General features: G+C 45.6%; 1 protein-coding gene across 11 annotated transcripts in view; it reads right to left on the bottom strand.

Moving 5' to 3' along the window:
* Window positions 1–2,048: 2,048 nt before the first annotated feature.
* Window positions 2,049–20,517, bottom strand: part of AOAH (acyloxyacyl hydrolase) — a 206,425-nt gene continuing 187,956 nt past the window's right edge. For 5 of the 11 annotated variants that reach the window (XM_065542124.2, XM_065542126.2, XM_074035230.1 and 2 more), the window contains 2 exons: window positions 19,100–19,310; window positions 12,109–12,492 (listed from right to left, as the gene is read on the bottom strand). In XM_065542124.2, the coding sequence (XP_065398196.1) occupies window positions 12,395–12,492; window positions 19,100–19,310 (309 nt within the window). In that variant the 3' untranslated portion in view covers window positions 12,109–12,394. Of the gene's footprint in view, window positions 2,812–12,108; window positions 12,493–19,099; window positions 19,311–20,517 lie in introns of those variants that run through there. The other 6 variants (XM_074035228.1, XM_005549790.5, XM_065542127.2 and 3 more) reach the window with 3 other exon arrangements.

Genomic DNA, 20,517 nt, shown 5'->3' with positions numbered 1-20,517 from the left:
CTGAGATGAGATGATATCTGTAGTTTTGATTTGCATTTCTTTTGATCTGTGATGTTGAGCACTTTTTCAGATGTCTGTTTGCCATCTGTATGTCTTCTTTGGAGAAATGTCTGTTCAGATCTTTTGCCCATATTTAAGTTGGAGTATTAGAATTTTTTCCTTTAGAGTTGTTTGAGCTCCTTATATATTCTGGTTATTAATCACTTGTCAGATGGATAATTTGCAAATATTTTCTCCCATACTGTGGGTTGTCTCCTTATTTTTTTATTTTTTTAATTTTTTTTTTTGAGACAGAGTCTTACTCCATTACCCAAGCTGGAGGGTAGTAGCATAATCTTGACTTACTGCCACCTCTGCCTCCTGGGTTCAAGCGATTCTCAGGCCTCAGCAACCTGAATAGCTGGAATTACAGGTGCACACCGCCACATCTGGCTAATTTTTGTATTTTTAATAGAGACAGGGTTTCACCATATTGGCCAGGCTGGTCTTGAACTCCTGACCTCAGGGGATCTGCCCACTTTGGCCTCCCAAAGTGCTGAGATTACAGTTGCGAGCCACTGTGCCTAGTCTGTTGTTTCCTTTGCTATGCAGAAACTTTTTAACTTGACGTGATCCCATTTGTCTGTTTTTGCTTTGGTTGCCTGTGCTTGTGGGGTATTCCTCAAGAAATCTTTCCCAGATCAATGTCCTGGAGAGTTTCTTCACTGTTTTCTTTTAGTAGTTTTGTAGATTGAGGTCTTCTGCATATGGATATCCACTTACCCATCTGTTCTTACATGTTGTCCATTAGAGCCCTTAACATACTGGTCATAGTTATTTTAAATGCCTAGGGTAATAGCTCCAACATCCCTGTCATATCTGAGTGTGCTCTGATGCTTGCTCTGTCTTTTCAAACTGTTTTTGCCTGTTAGTGTGCCTTGCACTTTTTTGTTGAAAGCCAGTCATGACATATCTAGTACTACTTCCATTGGGCCAGGCATGGTGGCTCACACCTGTCATCCCAGCATGCCTGACATCCTAGCTGAGAAGGGAGGATCGTTTGAGGCTAGGAGTTCAAGACCAGCCTGGGCAACATCGTGGGGCCTCGTCTCTACAAAAACAAAACAAAATGAAACACCCCTGTCCCCCACTTCCATTGGATGTTTCTGCTTCTGGGTTTCTGCTTCAGTGAGCTGGAATTCTCCGCATCTGCCTCTCTCTCCAATGCTTGGGAAATGGTTTGCTCTGTGACTTCAGATCTCTGGCAGATCTAAGAAGGGTTGTTGATTTTCAACCCGTCCAGCCTTTTTCTTGTTAGGATGGAGTGACAACTTTCAAACTCACTACACGCTGGATCAGAAAACAGAAACCTCTCAGTGTAATTTTAAATCACGTTTATCTAATTATAAGTGAAGTTAAACAGATTTTTATATTTTTTATGTGTAAGGTGCCTTGGATTCTATTTTCTCTTAACTTTAGCCATTCATACCTTCTGCCAATTTAAAAACTGAATTGTTAGCTTTTTCCTTCTTGCTTTTTAAGAACTCTTCATGTCCCGGGGAGATTAGCTCTTCATCTGTGAAATGGGGTGTGTGTCCCCCCATTTTGCCACTTGTCTTTTGACTCTGCTTACGGTATGTTTTCACCGTACAAAAACTTTTACTTTTAAGAAATCAATTTATCAATATTTACATGGTTTCTGGGCTGGGCGCAGTGACTCATGCTTGTAATCCCAGCACTTTGGGAGGCTGAGGCGGGTGGACCGCTTTTAGCTCAGGAGTTTGAGACAAGCCTGGGCAACATGGTGAAACCCCATCTCTACAAAAAATACAAAAATTAGGTGGGCATTGGTGGTTTGCACCTGTAGTCTCAGCTACTCAGGAGGCTGAGGCTGGAGAATCACTTGAGCCTGGGAAGCGGAAGTTGGAGTGAGCCAAGATCTCACCACTGCACTACAGCCTGGGCGATAGAGTGGGAACCCATCTTGAAACGAACAAACAAACAACAAACAACAAATGGTTTCTGGGTCCTGAGTCAGCCATGAATTCTAAAATAGTTTGAAATGCATACTGTTAAAGAGGAATTATTTTATTATTATTTAAAACACCATTTGCCATAATTGCTGTGTCTCCCAAGGGAGTGGCATACTTTCCCTCCAGGGCAGAGTTTTCGGCAACCCCTCCTTGCGCCTACTAATGAATCATTTAATGTGGAAAGAGCGCCCTCAGAGGAACAATATAATGAGAAAAGAAATAATTTACTCCGCACAATGATAAAGAATAGGTAAGTTTCAAGGAGTACCTCCCTTAGGGCTTTAAGGGAGGAGTGGAGGGAGAGGAGGAGCAATGAGCAGTGTGGTGGGTTCAGCTGCAGAGGAGGGGCCCAGTGGAAAATCCTGGGGTGGGGCACTAAAAGGCAGGGACGTGTGACTGACTTCCAGTTTTAGGTCATCTGCTTCTCTGTGCTGCAGGACAACTTTCTGCATTCTTCCCAAACCATCATTAAGTATACACTGGCACAGCCAACAAGAAGAAAATGGGATAAGGTACGGTCAAGAAAGCAGAAGAGGACAAATGTGGTGGCTCACCCTGTATTCCCAGCATTTTGGGAGGCCGAGGCTGGAAGATCGATTGAGCCCAGGAGTTAGACACCATCCTGGGCAACATAAAGAGAACCGGTCTCTACACAGCTGTAAAGAAAAGTTAGCTGGAGGTGGTGGTGTATGCCTGTAGTCCCCGTTACTTGGGAGGCTGAAGCAGGAGGATTACTTGAGCCGGGGGTTGGGGGACACGGGTTGAGGCTGCAGTGTGCTGTGATTGTGCCACTTCACTCCTGAAAGAAATAAAGTAGAAGAAAGCTAAAGTGGATTTCTAGCAAGGAAAATAAGAAAGTGCAGTTTGGGTCTGACTCAGGAGTCATTGTGAGACAATTCCTTTCCCCCAAATAGTCCAGAGCAGTGGTTTGACACTTTGTCTGCACAAGAGAATCATCCCGGGGAGCACTTTGGAACCACAGATGCCTAGGATTTCACCCAGGCCAATTAAATTCAATGCTCTTTGGGTGTGACCCAGGCATCAGGAGAGTTTTGAAAGTTCCCAGGTTATAGCAATGTACAGCCACAAATGGAAACCACTGTCTAGATCAGTGCTTCTCCAACTTTAACATGCAAACAAATCACCGAAGGATATTGTTTAAATGCAAATTATGATTCAGTAGTAGGCAGGCTCGCTATTTTGCATTTTTAACAAACTTCCAGGTGAGGCTGGTCTGATGACCACATTTTGAGTAGCAAGGGATAGAGGTAGCTGACAGGTCCGTTCCACATATTGCCAAATTGGTATCCAGAAGGTTCTAATTTACACTTGTAGAGATTGCTACTTGTCCTCCTATATCTATCCTCCCTTCTCTTCTGGTAATAAAACTGCCTATTTTCAGTTACCTGCTTGGCTAGACAAACATTTTTAGCTTTTTTTAAAGGTGCATGGCCATGGGACTGAGCTGGGCCTCCTGGGGTGCAAGTGGAAGTTGCATCCTCAAGGAAGCAAGAGTGGCCTTCCTCTCTTCTTCCCTCTTCCTGCTCGCTCAAATGCAGTCCTGGTGGTGTTGCTCCGGAGGCTGTCTTGAATCACAAAATAGAAGTTATATGCTGAAGGTGGCGGCAGCAAAGAGAAGTTGTGTCTGTAATTGGTTCTTTCAGGTGGATTCTTGGTCTCGCTGACTTCAGGAGTGAAGCCTCAGACCTCCACAGTGAGTGTTACAGCTCATAAAGGTAGTGTGGACCCAAAGAGTGAGCAGTAGCAAGATTTGTTTTCAAGAGCAAAAGAACAACCTCTCCACAGCATGGAAGGGAACCCCACCGGGTTGCTGCTGCTGGCTTGGGTGGCCAGCTTTTATTCCCTTATTTAGCCCCACCCACATCCTGCTGATTGGTCCATTTTACAGAGTGCTGATTGGTCCATTTTACAGAGTGCTGATTGGTGTGTGTACAATCCTTTAGCCAGACACAGAGAGCTGATTGGTGAGTTTTTACAGGATGCTGATTGGTGCACTTACAAAGCTTTAGTTTGACACAGAGTGCTGATTGGTGTGTTTACAAACCTTTAGCTAGACAGAAAAGTTCTCCAAGTCCCCACCTAACCCAGAAGCCCAGCTGGCTTCACCTCTCAGAAGGAGTCCGTGGCAACATGGAGTCCTGTCTGAGCCCTGCACCACCCACCAATGGGAGTCCTTTATGTGAAAAAAATAACCTTTTTTTTTTTTTTTTTTTAAAGAAAAACCCATTATTACTCTGGATTGTACCCATAAGCAGTTGAACCTAACCCTAAAGACACTTAGGCCCTCCAATAGAGTAGGAGTGTGTTGGTATGTTTCCCTCTATAACAACCATGCAGGAGCTGGATTTTGAAGAAGGAGGAGTGTTTCAGTTTCCCAGAGGAAACAGCCTACGGAAAAGCATGCAGCTGTGAGAGGGTGAGCCTTTTCTTCAGTTCACTGTCACTGCATAAAAACCCCCTCGGAAACTTAGAGGCTTGAAAGAGGAAGAGTGCATTATATTCCATGGTTCTGTGGGTTGGCTGGGCTCGAGCTCAACTGGAAGGTCCAAAATGCTCATTCACACTTTTGAGGCCTCAATGTGGGCTGAGGTACCTCAGTTTTTTTCCATTCAGCCTTTCTCCTTCACGTGGTGTGTCATCCCCCAGGGTTTCTCTCGCAGGAGTGTAGCCTGGACTTCCCCACATTGATAAAGGAGTTAAGAAAAAAATCACTTAGGTAGATAGTTAGGGTATGGGAGTCCTTGGTAAGTCTTTTCTCTTTAATGAAAAGCAGTGCCAAATCATTTTATAACAAAGAGCAGCCTGTAAAGTCTAACTGCAGACATAGACAAGCAAGCTGGGAGCTTGCATGGGCGAATGCTGGCAGGAACTGGGGACTAGACTTGTTCAAGATGGTGGCTCCATCTTCCCTTCTCTTTGTCAGCCACGTGTGCAGTAAAGAGGAGACAAGATGGCGCTAATCAACTAAGAAGTCCATTTGCCTAATACAATGAGGGTGGGGTGACTAGCCTTCCACACTATGTAAACATCATACCTGATAGAACCAATCTGTGAGCCCTAAGTAAATCAGACACAGCCTTCTCCAGCCTGCTTATAAAATCTGCTGCAGTCTGCTGCCTCCCTGCTTTTCGGATGCCTTCCTTTCTCTCTCTCTTAGAGAGCTGCTCTCCTGTCTCCTTTCTTCTATTAAACTTTCCGCTCCTTAACCCACCCACATGTGTTCATGTCTTGAATTCCTTCTCAGGGAGAGACAACAAATGCCAGGGTATATACCCCAGACAATGTAGCCGTTTCAACATGGTGGCTGTGAGATCTAAAAGGGTGCAGAGGGCAGCTTCACCTCCTAAGGGCAAGGCTTGGGTGTGGCAGTCTCACTTGCATTTCCTTCTCTGGGCCAGCCCAGCTTCAAGGGCTGGGAATAGATGCAGCCTCTCATTGGAGGAGAAGCAGGCACATGCGGGAGGGCAGCCATTGTTGGCAACCAGCTTTGGAGACTTACCTACTGCCCGTGTTTTGTAATGACAAGCTTCCTGTGACTGGGATGCAGGATCAAAGAAGAAATGGGCGGGAAAGAGAGCCTGGAGAGACATGGACTCTGCAGGTGACGAGTTTGGAGTTTAGGCTGCAGGCAAAGCTGACTCTAGCACATGTGGTGGTCAGATCACATCCTGGTTATAATGATGCTAAGAGCCACTGTTGATTCACCACTCAGCATGGTTTACAAATGTCATCTTCTTAATAAATGCAGGATAGCCTAGCAGCTAGGGGCAAGGACCCTGGAGCCAAACGGCTTGCCTTCAACTTCATAACTCATCACATTATTATTATTGAGACAGGATCTCACTCTGTTGCCCAGGCTGGATTGCAGTGGTTCGATCGTTGAACTGGGCTCAAGCGATCCTCCTGCCTCAGCCTCAGTCTCCTGAGTAGCTGAGAATATAGGTGCGCACCACCATGCTTGACTGACTTTTTATTTTTGTGCAGGGCCTTCACCATGTTTTCTAGGCTGGTCTCAAACTCTTGGGCTCAAGCGATCCTCCTGCCTTGCCCTCCCAAAGTGCTGGGATTGCAGGCATGAGCCACCATGCAGGGCACCTGATTCCATGTATTAGCTGTGCAGTCTCAGGCAAGTTACGTAATTGTTCTTGGCCTCCTGTCTGTAAAAGTAGGGAATCATAGCAGACTTGCCACATGTGGTTGCTGTAAGGGTTAAGTGAGATCATATATGCACTGTACTTGCCACTTACCCCTCTGTAAGCATTAGCTCTTGTTAATGCTCACAACAGTGCTGGAAAACGGTACTATTGCTCCCATTTTAAGGAGGAGGTAACTGAGGCACCAGGAGCTTAAGGCTTCCAAGGCCTGTTGCTTCATGAATTCCCACCGATTGTGTTTCCATGTGTCCCCAGCTCCAGGAGGCAGCTGAACAGAATTGTGTTCTTTCCATGAGACTTATGTGAGCCTGGAGTCTCTACCTGTCCCTGAAGAGTCCTTTGCTTCCCTACAGCCTCACTCAACCTCCTGGCTCCAGCTGATATTTGCAGAAAGTCACTGTAATAATATTAACAGCTGGGGGCTTTTCTGAGCCTGTGCAAAGTACGCATCTTGGAGGGCAGAGTCCTCAGGTGATACTGAAAGTTTCTGGGGTATGAAGCTCCCTTGAGCCTGGACAGGTCATGGAAGCCCTTGGTGCATCCTCTCAGCCATCTTTCTGCTGAGGTTTATTGGCTGGAGCTTTGTGAACCTGTGAGTTACATTAGCGCTCTGAGGCTGGAAGGCTTCCTATAAATGCTCCATGTAATTAATTATAAACAAAGCAGCCAGCCAGGAGCACAATACCCAAAGAAATCCTTAGCAAGCCTCAACGTGTGCTCTTTATTTCTCTTCTGCCTTTCCGTCCATCCAAGAGCTTCAAAGTGTAATCCTCCTTAACGACAGATTCATGATGATGAGACCATTCATTTTGATACTGCAGTTTTAAGAAGTGACCCAGAAAACAGGCTTTAAAAGCAACCTCTCCCATTCCCCTTTACCCTAAGCAAAGGCCCAGATTAAAAGAGACTTATCTTGTATGAATATTTATGCTACAGCCTCTGCCAAATCAGATTAGGTGAGTTCATCCCGCCAGGCAAACACAGGTTCTGTACTCAGATTTAATCAGAAACTGACATGTTAATAGCATATTGATGCATCCATCCATCAGGAAATCCATACAGCACAGTGAATGTGCACCGTGCATCTCGGGGCCCAGGAGAGTTGCTGTCTTTGTCACTTTTGGTTCTACTAAGAGAGCTGTTGTTGCAATGAAAGGAGTTCCAAAGACATTCTGCCTCACACCAAAGATGAGAGGTTGGGAATTCTGGTCTTAAAATGCCTGGGAAATCCCTTTCTTGACACTGCCAGGGAGTGTGTGAGACAGAGGCTGATTTCTCTACACAGCATCTTCCAAGGCACTTCTGAAGAACCAGACACCACAGGGTGTTAATAAGTATCATGAGAACAAAACGCTCAGGTCAAAATGTTGGGTAAATGATGAGTTGAGCAGACATTTTTTTTTTTTTAAGACAGAGTCTCACTCTGTCACCCAGGCTGGAGTGCAGTGATGCGATCTCGGCTCACTGCTATCTCCACTTCCCGGGTTCAAGCGATTCTCCTCCCTCAGCCTCTGGAGTAGCTGGGATTACAGGTGCGCACCACCACACCCAGCTAATTTTTGTATTTTTAGTAGAGACAGGGTTTCACCATGTTGGCTAGGATGGTCTCGATCTCCCGACCTCGTGATCTGCCTGCCTCAGCCTCCCAAAGTGCTGGGATTACAGGGGTGAGCCACTGTGCCCGGCCCAGACTGTTTTTACTGTAGAACTTCCACCCTGTGACTTTCCAGGAAGCAAATAAATTACGCTGTGCATCCAAACTTTTTAGACTTTGGAGTTCTTCCTTCTCAAAGCACCACCCCCTCAGAGCATACAACTTTTTTTGTGCCATGGAGCCCCTTGGCAGGTTGGGGAAGCCTAAGGATCCCTTCTCAGAATAACATTTTCATTTTATTTTATTTTAGACAAGGTCTTGCTCTGTCAACAGGCTGCAGTGCTGTGGCAAGATCACGGCTCACTGCAGCCTTGAACTTCTAGGCCTAAGCCATCCTCCTGCCTTAGCCTCCTAAGTAGCTGAGACCACAGGCATGTGCCACTATACCCAACTAATCGTTTTGACTTTTGGTAAAGACGGGGTCTCACTGTGATACTCAGGCTGGTCTGGAACTCCTGAGCTCAAGCAGCTTTTCCACCTTAGCCTCCCAAAGTGCTGGGATTACAGGCGTGAGCCACTATGCCCAGCCAGAATAACATTTTTAAGTGCAAAAAAATAAAACATGTAGGATTACAAAGAATACCAATTCTATTAAAATAAAATATCAAAGAATATTTTGAGATATTAAAAAATGAGCATATATAAATGTATGTGCTTCTTTTTGGATGTGTTAACTAACAAGATAAAAAGTTGGTTCTAATAAGTACAGTTGTTTTAAAGTATTGAGGTTTTAAAGTGTAAGATATACTTGATCCTCATGGTTCACTGATCACATATTTGTGAATTCGCCTCTTTGCTAAAATTTATTTGTAACATTAATGTGTACTTGTGGCACCTTTGCAGTCATCTGTGCCCATGCACAGAGCAATGGCAAATTTGGGTTGCCCAACTAGCATGTTCCCCAGATGAGATTGGTTGGCAAGGTGAAGTTTTGCCTTTTTTTTTTTTTTTTTTTTTTTTTTGAGACAGAATTTTGCTCTTGTCGTCCAGGCTGGCATGCAATGGCACGACCTCGGCTCACTGCAACCTCCGCCTCCCAGGTTCAAGTGATTCTCCTGCCTCTGTCTCCAGAGTAGCTGGGATTATAGGTGCACACCACCACGCTCAGCGGATTTTTTGTTTTTTTAGTAGAGATGGTGTTTCCCCATGTTGGCCAGGCTGGTCTCGAACTCCTGACCTCCAGGTGATCGACCTGCCTCGGCCTCCCAAAGTGCTGGGATGACAGGCATGAGCCACTGCGCCTGGTTAAGTTTTGCCTTCTTGTTTCAGCTTTCATACTGCAAACCTGTGTCCCCTTTGCAGTATACTTAGTGCCACATTTTTGGCATTTTGTGCTTTTTCCTGATGATGTTGCTGTTTAAAATGGCTATGAAGGGCAGCGCTGAAGTTCCATCTAGTGCTGCTAAATGATGTGCCACAGAAGGCTGCAACGCGCCGCACAGAGAAAATCACCCCAGTGGTAGATGAGCTCTTTGGAGGCAGGAGTTACAGTGCTGTTGCCTGTGAGGTCAATGTTAATGAATCCACTGTATATTAAATATGGTGTCTTTTCAACAAAAACCACACGGAAAACCAAGTTATGTGTTGACTGGTTGGTGAAAATGTTCAGACTGCAGGCTCATAGGAACCTAGCCTTGTGCTTCCCCTAAGGACAATGGTTCAGCACGTGCTAATTCAGTGTTCACGGCAACTTTATAGAACATAACTGTTACGAAAAATAAGAAGCAACAGTATCTGCAACAACTGCAATATGATGTGAAAGTATTTGTGACAAAGACTAATTCAGCTGTGTTTTGTTACCTACATTCACTATGAAAGGAAATGCTAAATTTTAGCATTTGCATTTAGAAGACAGTGAAGACTTATTTTTTTCCCCATTCAAGTTTACAGGCACTATTAATTCTGGGGATCCGTAAGGACCCTAGTTAAGAATATTTTCTCTAGTGGGATTAAATCAGTGACAGAGAGCAGGAAGGAATAGGGAAGCTGGTGCAGATTCTGGGGAGATTCAGGTCCGGTCACATTGTTTATCAATACAAGTCCCATATAGAGATTTTTTAGCTGATCTGCTTCTTCTGGGGAGCTGACTTTATTTTTGTCACCGGGGCCTGAACCCAAAAGGCTCAGCACGAAATGAAAAATGCCAACTGTGGGTGGAAATAGACATTTTGGTAATTACTCATGCGGCAAATGGTGACCTCCATTTCAATAGTGAAGGGCAAGCCTGGTCTCTCCTCTGATAACAAGAGAGAGTATCTGTTTCTCTTTTTTCTTTTTCTTTTTCTTTTTTTTTTTTTTTTTGAGACAAGGTCTCATTCTATTCCCCAGGCTGGAGTGCAGCGGCGCAGTCTGGGCTCACTGCAGCCTTGACCTCCTGCTGGGCTCAAGTGATCTTCCCAAGCAGCTAGGACCACAGGCGTGTGCCACCACACCCAGCTAATTTTTGTACTTTTTGTAGAGACAGGATTTCACCATGTTGCCCAGGCTGATCTTGCACTCCTGAGCTCAAGCGACCCTCCCACCTTCGTCTCCCAAAGTGCTGGAATTATAGGTGTGAGTCACAGTGCTCGGCTGGGAGAGAGAAATTATAAGAGAGTTTTGGGGTGTTTAGATGAAGATGACACAGGAACCTCAAGTCTCCTCACCAAGTGTGCCCAGGGAAGAAGGCGCCTCTGATGGCTTTTCTTTCTCACTCTTCTCACTGTGATGAGCGAGGAGCGTGATTCAATGGGTCTAGTTCAAATGTGTCAAAAAAGAGGCTGCTGATTTTGCTTTTAAATAGCAAGAAATAACAATGTGACCTGGAGAGCAACACTAACTTCTCATTCATTTACTCATTCAGTGCTATTTGTTGTGCATCTGCAGTGGTCAGGCATTGTGTTGGGGGCTGGACACAGGAGTACACATGACCAGCCAGGTACTGATCTCATGGAGCCTGCAGTTCAGGTTTTGGTGCTTTTTTCCACAGCCCCTCCAAGAATGGGGAGATGAGGAGGGCTGCATGTCAACCCAGGAAAGCCCTTCAGGTGCCTCTCAGTGGACAATCCTCAGACACCATCATTCTGGAAAACTTGAGGCTGAAGACAGTAGCTCAAGGGGCACCAGTGCAGAAATACAGGATAAGAGCTGTTATAAGAAGTACACAAAGCACAGGGACAGAGCATTCTCAAGCCAGAGAGAAAGACTTGGTCAAATCTCAAAGAAGGAACGTGTCTGGAGCATAGAAAATGCAGGCAGAAGTGAATGAGCCTTGCCTGGGCCCCTGATCCAGGGGAGAAGGCCTGACCTCAGACTCTAGTTTTGCAGGCAATAGTGGTATTTAGTATTGATTTCCATGTAGTATTTATTTGCAGTATTTGTGTTTTCTAAAAAAGTGAGATGAGGTCACCATCCTCTTCTACCTCTCAATTCCTTGGTGCTGTGCCTCAGAGTAAGGTCAGAGCTCAGGATTTGGGTACCTTTGTTTTCCTGCCTGAGCCCATTCAGAGGATGGAACTGGTTAGATGTTAGGTTGTGGGTGGTCAGGTCTAAGAAAATTTAAACAGTCTTTTTTAGAGGGGTGGGAAGTGACAGGTTCAGAAAAGACATATAGGGTGGGAGAAGGGAGGTGGTCAGGCCGGGGGACCCTCCCTTTACTCTGGAGTCTTCCTGTACAGATTAAATAAGTGTACTTTGGGTATCTATCACCTTAAATATTTGTCTTTTCTTTATGCTAGAAACATTCAAATTATTTCCTTCTAGCGATTTGAAACGAAATGTACAATAGCATTTTGTAAACTATAGTCACCCTACTGATCTATCAGACACTAGGCCTTATTTCTTTTATCCAGTTGTATATTTATACCCGCTAATCAACTAATAAAATACTTTAAAGGAAAAAAATGTATTGTCATTTTTCTGGACTTTGTGAGGTTATGTGGTACTTGTTAACTTTTAAACACTTGTAATTTGTGTGATTTCTTTCCTCATTCTAAATGTGTATTTAAGTTCATATCTAATTTTGTATTTATAGTTTTGTGTTATGTTTTTCAAGGGGGGCTCATGAAGCCTGGTCTGCCCTCTTGTGTGAGTCCTTGGCAGCTGGCCAGCCGCCTGCATAGGAGGAGCCTCATCTCGCCAGGCCATTTTTAAGAAGTTAACAACACAGGGAGGATCAGTCCCCTGGCATGCCAAGACCTTGGGTAAATTGCTGAACATCACTGGACTTCTTAAGTGTTTTTAGAAACTCCTTTTAGAACAATTAGCTATAAAGGGCACAGATACTCTCTTGCTTGGAATGGCACCCAAAGCACTTTATTAAAGGTTATTTCAGGAACAATGGAAGGGTTACTGATCCCAGGAGCACACAGCATTGCACAGTCATCCAGATATGCTCTTCATTGAGAGAAAGACATTTTGCAAAGACGCTGCTGAAGGAGACTCCTTTGGGCCTGTGACGTAGCAGCCCACACAGGGTTGTGGAATGAGTTTACCCATGCCTCTGCCTCCCTGTGCTCCCCAGGGGTGCATGCTCCTGAAAGGCTCAGTGCCCGCCTTGGTCTCCAAACACCTGTTTAATCTGGGGGTTGAACGGATTCTCCTTTCCCAGGATTTGGGGCCACTGGAGCTGCACCTTCTCCCAGAAACGATCCGCAAACAACAGCAAAGCCACCTGTGAGAGAGAACCCAAAGGAGGAGGAAAAGAGAAATTAGGACAAATCACTTACCAACAAGATTTCTCACGTGCTTTCTGCCAGAGACAGCCTCTAGGATGGCCCCGTGACTCCCAGCCCCATGTCTCTGTATAACCTCCATCCCTTGCTGGTGGTGGGACCTATCACTTGGTTCTAACAGAGGAAATGTGGCCGTGGTGAGGAGATGCTGCTTCAGCGATGCTGTCACGTTGTGTGAGGCTCGGCCTTGCTAGTGACTCGCTTCGGAGGCTCTCCTTTCTGGGCTGAAGCTGGGGGTGATCCAGCTGCCATCCAGCCTGAAGCTGGCTCATCAGTCCTGCAGACTCATGGGAATGAATCTGCCAACAGCCCGAATGAGTTTGAAAGTAGTTCTTCCCCAGATTAGTCTCCAGATGAGAACGTGGCCTGGATACCATGCTTTGATTTTCATTTGTGACACCCTAAGCAGAGGAGCTAGTTAAGCTGTGACCCACAGAAACTGTGAGATCATAAGTGTGTATTGTGTTAAGCTGCTAAGTGTATGTAATTTGTTTTTCCAGTAATAGATTAAAAATTCACTTTATCAGAAATTCACTTTTTATTCATCTGTGGACAGCTAGCATTTACTGCAGGCCTAAGGCTTGGGTTTTAGAGGTGAACATGGTATGTTCTTCCTTCCAGAAAGTCTCAGCCTAGTAAGGTAACCAGACATGCAAAATGACACCACCAAGCCCACAGGGAGGGCTGGGAGGCTGACGCACACATGGGAAAGGGAAGACATGTCACTTCTGTCTGGTGGGGGAAGGGGTGGGATCTCTCTGAAGAAGGTGGTGGCTGAGATGAATTTTCTATTAGTTCCGCAGACAGATGATGTGGGGAAACAGCGCAATGGTAGAGGACACAGCATGTGCAAAGGCTCAGAGCTGTGGGAGAGAATGACATGTTTGGGGAACTACAGGTGCTTGGGAGTGGAGGCTGGCTGGGTCCCTGACTGGGTTGTGGGGGATCCTGGCAGCCTGTGAGTGCAGGGAGTCTGGCTGAAGTGCCAGAGAGGAATCCTTAGCTTAATACACAGCAGTCTCGACTCTTGCTCTCCCAGCCTGAGACTTGCTCTCTGGTTCTGCTGTCGCATATCAGGTTTCCCTTTACCCATGATGTTAGCTGGGTCCATTCTTGGTTGTCCAGTGTCTGGCTTGTCATTAACATGCCTTTGAGGAGGACGCTCTTTCTCTGCAGACCATGCCCTCATTTAGCAAATGGGACCTGGCCAGGCCTGCAGACTCCAGATGGCTCCATCTCAACAGTGGTTTTCAATGCTGAGCAATGAGAAATATGATTGCTGAAGGCCTCCAAGAGGGGAATACATTGTTTGGGAAGGATGCTCAGGGATATCCCCGACTTCTCCCCACAGGGCAGCTCACAGTCCCCTTCCTAATAGGCAGCAGGGCCAACTCCCTCTCTGGGCCCAGCCCTCTCATCTGGACATTGAGTGGGTGACAGAAAGTGATCCAAAGTCCTTTCTGTGTCTGACTATGTGTGAGATTTTAGTAGTTAGAGAAAACTAGGCCTGATTCAGTCACTGCATAAAGTCCCCAGCATTTTAATGTGTTCTGAGCCTTCTAAGGTGGACACAAACTTCACTCATCCCACTGCATAATCTCGGTCATGTCCATGCAGTGTCTCCCTCACAGCATAACACACAGACACCATACACACATACACCACACCCCTCACAACCCCACACCACACACACCCCCCCCACAAACACCACACACACACCACACTCCTCACAACCCCACACCACACACACATACATCACACACGCCCCACAAACACCACACACACACCACACTCCTCACAACCCCACACCACACACACATACATCACACACCCCCCACAAACACCACACACACACCACACTCCTCACAACCCCACACCACACACGCATACATCACACACCCTCCACATACAGAAACACCACACACACACCCCACACACCACGCACACCACACCCCTCGCAACCCACACCACACACACATACATCACACACACTCCCATACCCCACACACCACACAGCATACACAGAAACACTACACATACTACACACCACACATACATACACCACACCCCTCACAACCCCACACCACACATAAATACATCACACACACACCCCACACACCACACACCACATGCCACATACACACCATACACACACCACACAGATACATCACATGCATCTCACACACACACACCACACACCCCACACCACACATACTCTCATATCCACACACACATCCTACACACCCCCCCCACACACCTCAGATACCACCACATGCACACTCACCGCATACACATATCACATACACACACAACCCTTACCACACACACACCACACACACCCCCTATACCCACATCACACACACACCCTACATACCACACACACACACAAACACCACACATACCTCACCCCCAGACACCCCCACAGAAAGCACACAGATACTACACACACACACACAGCAAAACCACACACCATATGCACCCCACATATACTTCTTTGCACTTAAACGCAGGAGCACGGCAAAGGCTGCCTGCATAGCTGGCCAGTGCCCCAGGGAGGGCCGGATCATCTCTCACACAAAGCATCAGGGTCTTTGAAGACAGAGGCCTGGGCTTGTGGCTGTTTTCCTGCCATTTCTCAACAAAGGAGGCTGCTGCCAGGTCTGTGGAAAATTACTGGTTCTTCTTTTTTATGTTATTGGCTTTCAACTTGATACACCTAAGCTGTCTTTCTAACAGTCATGTGGCATCAAGGCATTTAGTTCCCTCTCCGTGTTAATAAGGCAGGAGACAGGGTGAGGGCAAGAAGAGGGAAACGAAAATGAAAGAGCTCAGATCTGAGCATTTGCTAACTGTTTGGTTTGAACGCAATTCGTTGGTTGTCACCCTAATAAGGAATAAAATATTTATGAGCAGGCATTGAGAAAATATTGAGCTGAAATGAGACTGGCATGCTTATCACTAAACTAGAGACTTGTGATAAAATGATCCACTGTAATCATTCATTCATTTGACAAATATTTACTGAGCACCTACTGTGGGTTTCTCATACCACCATTTCCTGTTATAACTTCCACGAGGCACTGCACAGGGCAGGGCACAGCTACCCTTTCCTCTCTTTATCCAAGTTAGTTTCTTTCTCTCTCTCTCTCTCTTTCTCTCTCCCTTCCTTTCCTTCCCTTCCTTCCTTCCTTTCCTTTTCTTTCTTTCTTTCCTTCCTTCCTTTTTTCTCTCTCCTTCCTTCCTTCCTTCCTTCCTTCCTTCCTTCCTTCCTTCCTTCCTTCCTTCCTTCCTTCCTTCCTTCCTTCCTTCCTTCCTCCCTCCCTCCCTCCCTCCCTCCCTCTTTCTTCTTTCTTCCTTCTTCCTTCTTTCTTCTTTCTTTTCTTTTCTTTTTTTCTTTCTTGTTTTGAGACAAGATTTTGCTCTGTCACCCAGGCTGGAGTGCAGTGGTCAGATCTCGGCTCAGTGGAAGCTCCGCCTCCCAGGTTCAAGTAATTCTCTTGCCTCAGCCTCCCCAACAGATATTCTTTTATGCTTCTCTATTCATAGTCTAAAATATTAAAGCAAAACCTGTTCATTCTAGAAAAGCTGAAAACCCACTTAAGCAAAAAGAATAAAACACAATAAAATTCATCTGTAATTAAAATAGAGGCAGCCTCTGTTAACATGGGGTGTAGAGCCTTTCTGATTTTGTATCTTTTTTTTTTTTTTTTTGAGATGGAGTCTCACTCTGTCGCCTATGCTGGAGTGTAGTGGTGTGATCTCGGCTCACTGTAACATCCGCCTACCCAGGTTCAAGTGATTCTCCTGCCTCAGCCTCCCAGGTAGCTGGGATTACAGGCACATGCCACCACGCCTGGCTAATTTTTGTATTTTTAGCAGAGACGAGGTTTCACCATGATGGCCAGGCTGGTCTCGAACTCCCAGTCTCAGGTGATCTGCCCGCCTTGGCCTCTCAAAGTGCTTGGATTACAGGTGTGATCCAATGCGCCTGGCCCTGATTTTATATCTGAATACACACACACACACACACACACACACACACACACACACACACACACACAGGATTCCTCTTGAATATCATCTTGTAATCTGCTCTTATTGAAGTCGAATTTAGACACAGTAAAATGAACTCTCTTTGGTAAACAGTGCCATGAATTTGACAAATGCATATAGTTGAGTCATTGCTCCTATAATCTGTAGTCTTATCATATTTACTTTGCTCTACATTATAAACATATTTCTGTGTCACTAAAGGTGTATCTGTTTTGTTTTGTTTTGTTTGTTTGTTGTTGTTGTTGTTGTTTTGAGACGAAGTCTCACTCTGTTGCCCAAGCTGGAGTGCAGCGATGCGAACTTGGCTCACTGCAACCTCCGCCTCCCAAGTTCAAGCAATTCTCCTGCCTCAGCCTCCTGAGTAGCTGGGACTATAGGCATGCACCACCACGCCTGGCTAATTTTTGTATTTTTAGTAGATGGGGTTATTCAGTGCATGGTATGCCATCAGATGGATGCAAGCTAATTCATTTTACCAGTGGAAACTTTTATTATATACCCTCCACCCCAGCATTTGTTCTCAGGATGGGAGGATGGAGACACCCTCCTCCTGCTAGTTCACACAACCTTGGCAGCCCAGGAGGTCATCAGCTCCCCTACTAAGCATGTGTGTGGAATAATATCTATTCCAGAAGCATGTTAGGGAATGGGTGCTCTGATTAAGTAGGATCTTCTGGTTAACAGAGGTTCTTTTCCAGGTATTTTCCTTTGTAGTTGAACGTCTTTCAGAGCCCACTTTCTTGTTAAGTTGTATATAAATACATCCAATTCATAAGACAGTAAAGCCAGAAGTGGTTTCACGGTTCATCAAGTTAGCTTCTTGTAATACAGCGTGATGCTTTATTCAATCACCTGATGATCTGGAATCATGCTGGGCCATCCTTCCATTGGCCTGTGACTGCTGTGGAGAATGTGGGAGGAGAGTGGGCAGGATCTATACTGACTCCAGGATGCACTTGACTTTGATTCCTTGAGTAAAATCTCTGATAAGAACTTGCCTTGCTGTCCTGCGACTCTGTGTTTGGTCATTTAAAAAATCTTTTTAAAATACAACTTTTCCTTTTGTTTGTCTCCATCTCTCTGGACTAGTTCCTAACCAAATCACCCTCCACGCCACTACTACAGGCGTCTTTTTAGATCACAAGTCGGGCTATTTCTTTCTTGCTTGAGAACGTCCAGTGGCTCCCCATCTCCCTCAGGACCAAGGTCAAGCCCCAGACAGATCTTCCATGATCTGGTTCCTTAATAAGCAGTATATTTCTCCCTCTGTCAACTCCACGGTCATACTCTCCAGCTGCACCGAGCCCTTTTATTTCCTCCAAAATGCCATGCTTTCTTTCATATTCAGGTCTTTGTCCATGCAGTTGCCTCTGCTCAAAACACTTCCTGCAACCCCTCTTTGCTTCCCTTCACTCTACTAGTTCATGGTCTTAGTTTCGACATCACCTCCTCTGAAAACTTTTTTTTTTTTTTTTTTTGAGATGGAGTTTTGCTTTTGTTGCCCAGGCTGGAGTGCAATGGCACGATCTTGGTTCACTGCAACCTCCGCTTCCCGGGTTCAAGCGATTCTCCTGCCTCAGCCTCCTGAGTAGCTGGGATTACAGGCATGCGCGCCATCATGCCTGGCTAATTTTGTATTTTGGTCAGGCTGGTCTAGAACTCCCGACCTCAGGTGATCCACTCACCTCGGGTTCCCAAAGTGCTGGGATTACAGGCGTGCGCCACCCCACCCGGCCTGAAAACATTTTTGAACACCTCTCTCTCCCATCCTACCTCATAATGCTCTGTGGTGTTCTGTACTTGCACAGTTGGAGGCATTTACTGCTTTATATTTAATTGTCTGTTTACTCATCATTTTCCTACTCTATACTATAATTTTAAATGGCAGGGCGTTTTCTTGTTCAGTTTTGAATTCTCACTGCATTTGACACTGGGTAGTCACTCAATAAATAGTTTTGGATGGCACTTTGCCAATCTGGACTTTTCAGCGCAATATACATGATAAATAGGCAGGCTTTAGGCCTGGCTATCTGTTCTTGGCCACTTGATCACTGGCTACCAGCATGTGAACAAATCTTGCAGGAATAGCATAAGATTATGGCACATATTGATTTTCAGCTTTTGACTGTGTTTTCAATAACCAGATATAGTGAAACTGTTTGAGTGCAAGACAGAGCCCCAATTTGACAGACCTTGAACCTCAAAATCATTTTAAGAGTCAGGGACAGAATGGTCATTTGATAGATGGGATAAATATATGCTGGGGGATAAAACAAAGCTGTCTTTGATCCTCTTGTTTTTAGTTTGTTCCTGATACTCTACGTGACCATCTTTTCATATGCCCATTGTCTACAGAATCAGAAGGGTAAGATGCTACTCTGTGCAGAGAATGACAAGAATTGCTACCTAATAACTGCTAGAAAGAAGGGAGCCAGGCACAGTGGCTCACGCCTGTAATCCTAGCACCTTGAGAGACTGAGGCGGGTGGCTCACCTGAGGTTGGTAGTTCGAGACCAGCCTGACCAACATGGAGAAGTCCCGTCTCTACTAAAAATACAAAATTAGCCAGGCTTGGTGGCACACGCCTGTAATCCCAGCTACTCAGGAAGCTGAGGCAGGAGAATCGCTTGAACCCAGGAAACGGAGGTTGCAGCGAGCTGAGATCACGCCATTGCACTCCAGCCCAGGCAACAAGAGTGAAACTCTGACTCGAAAAAAAAAAAAAAAATAGAAAGAAGGGATATACACAAACTCTTCTAAAACCAAAGACATCATTTTTTGGGGAATAGACCCTGATATTTAACCAGAATCTAGCCAATAATTTTCTTTGATCAACTCATCCAATTGATACACAGGAAGGTTAGAAATTCTGAGGGCATTATTCTGATTTTATTTTTTTGTGGCTATTTAAATCTGTGAGGTAGGCATTTAATACTTACTTCAAAATTTGCTCAGCATTTGTGGGACACCACTTTTACTCATTTGTTGGAGAGTGGGCACCCTTCTAGTTCCTTTTGAGGTGATTCTTACCCCTGGCATGAGCACTGGTTGAGCCTAGAGTTGGAGGAAGGTAGGCTGTGTTTACCTTCATTCAGGCTCCTGAGGGGACAATCAGCCCTCTTGTGGCCTGGGTCTCGATGGCCAGCCAGGGAGCATCCTCAGGCATGCCCCTCACGTTTGTACCCTTTGGTAGCCACACCGTGCTTCCCTAACTGCTGGAGCAGAAAGCTTCTAGTGATGAGGGATTGCCTGAGAGTAAATGGCCCATCCCTCCCCATAGAGGAGCAGCTTTCTACATTTTACAAGTGGCAGAACAACTCCCCCACTTCTTTTTCTTCTTCTTCTTAATAAAGAAATGTCATGAGCAAGTCCAGGACATACAACAGATAAAAGTAGAGCTTCTCTGGTTGAAGCCAGAATAATGGGATGGGAGTGGAGCCAGGAGGGGACACAGTCCCACCCTCTGGCTCCCCTTGCTTTGTGAAGAGACCAGAGGAGAGCTACTTTACAGAACTGTACTTTGGATCCTCGATAGAAACAGCTCTTACTGTAGGATACCGCTAAGGACATTGTTCTCCTCCTATACAGCACCCTTTCTAGGAAGACCATAGAATACGTTTCTCATGGGTCTCACTTCCAAAAAATCCTTGTTATTTTCCTCTTTTTTTTTTTTTGGAGTGCTTGATTTATTTTTCTTTTCTTTTTTTTTTTTTTTTTTTGAGACGGAGTCTCACGCTGTTGCCCAGGCTGGAGTGCAGTGGCGCGATCTCGGCTCACTGCAAGCTCCGCCTCCCGGGTTCCCGCCATTCTCCTGCCTCAGCCTCCTGAGTAGCTGGGACTACAGGCGCCCGCCACCGCGCCCGGCTAATTTTTTGTATTTTTAGTAGAGACGGGGTTTCACTGTGGTCTCG

Source organism: Macaca fascicularis, chromosome 3 (assembly GCF_037993035.2).
Source record: "Macaca fascicularis isolate 582-1 chromosome 3, T2T-MFA8v1.1".
Lineage (NCBI taxonomy): Eukaryota > Metazoa > Chordata > Mammalia > Primates > Cercopithecidae > Macaca > Macaca fascicularis.
The sequence above is the reverse complement of the archived record's forward strand: the minus strand, read 5'-3'. Positions and strand labels throughout refer to the sequence as shown.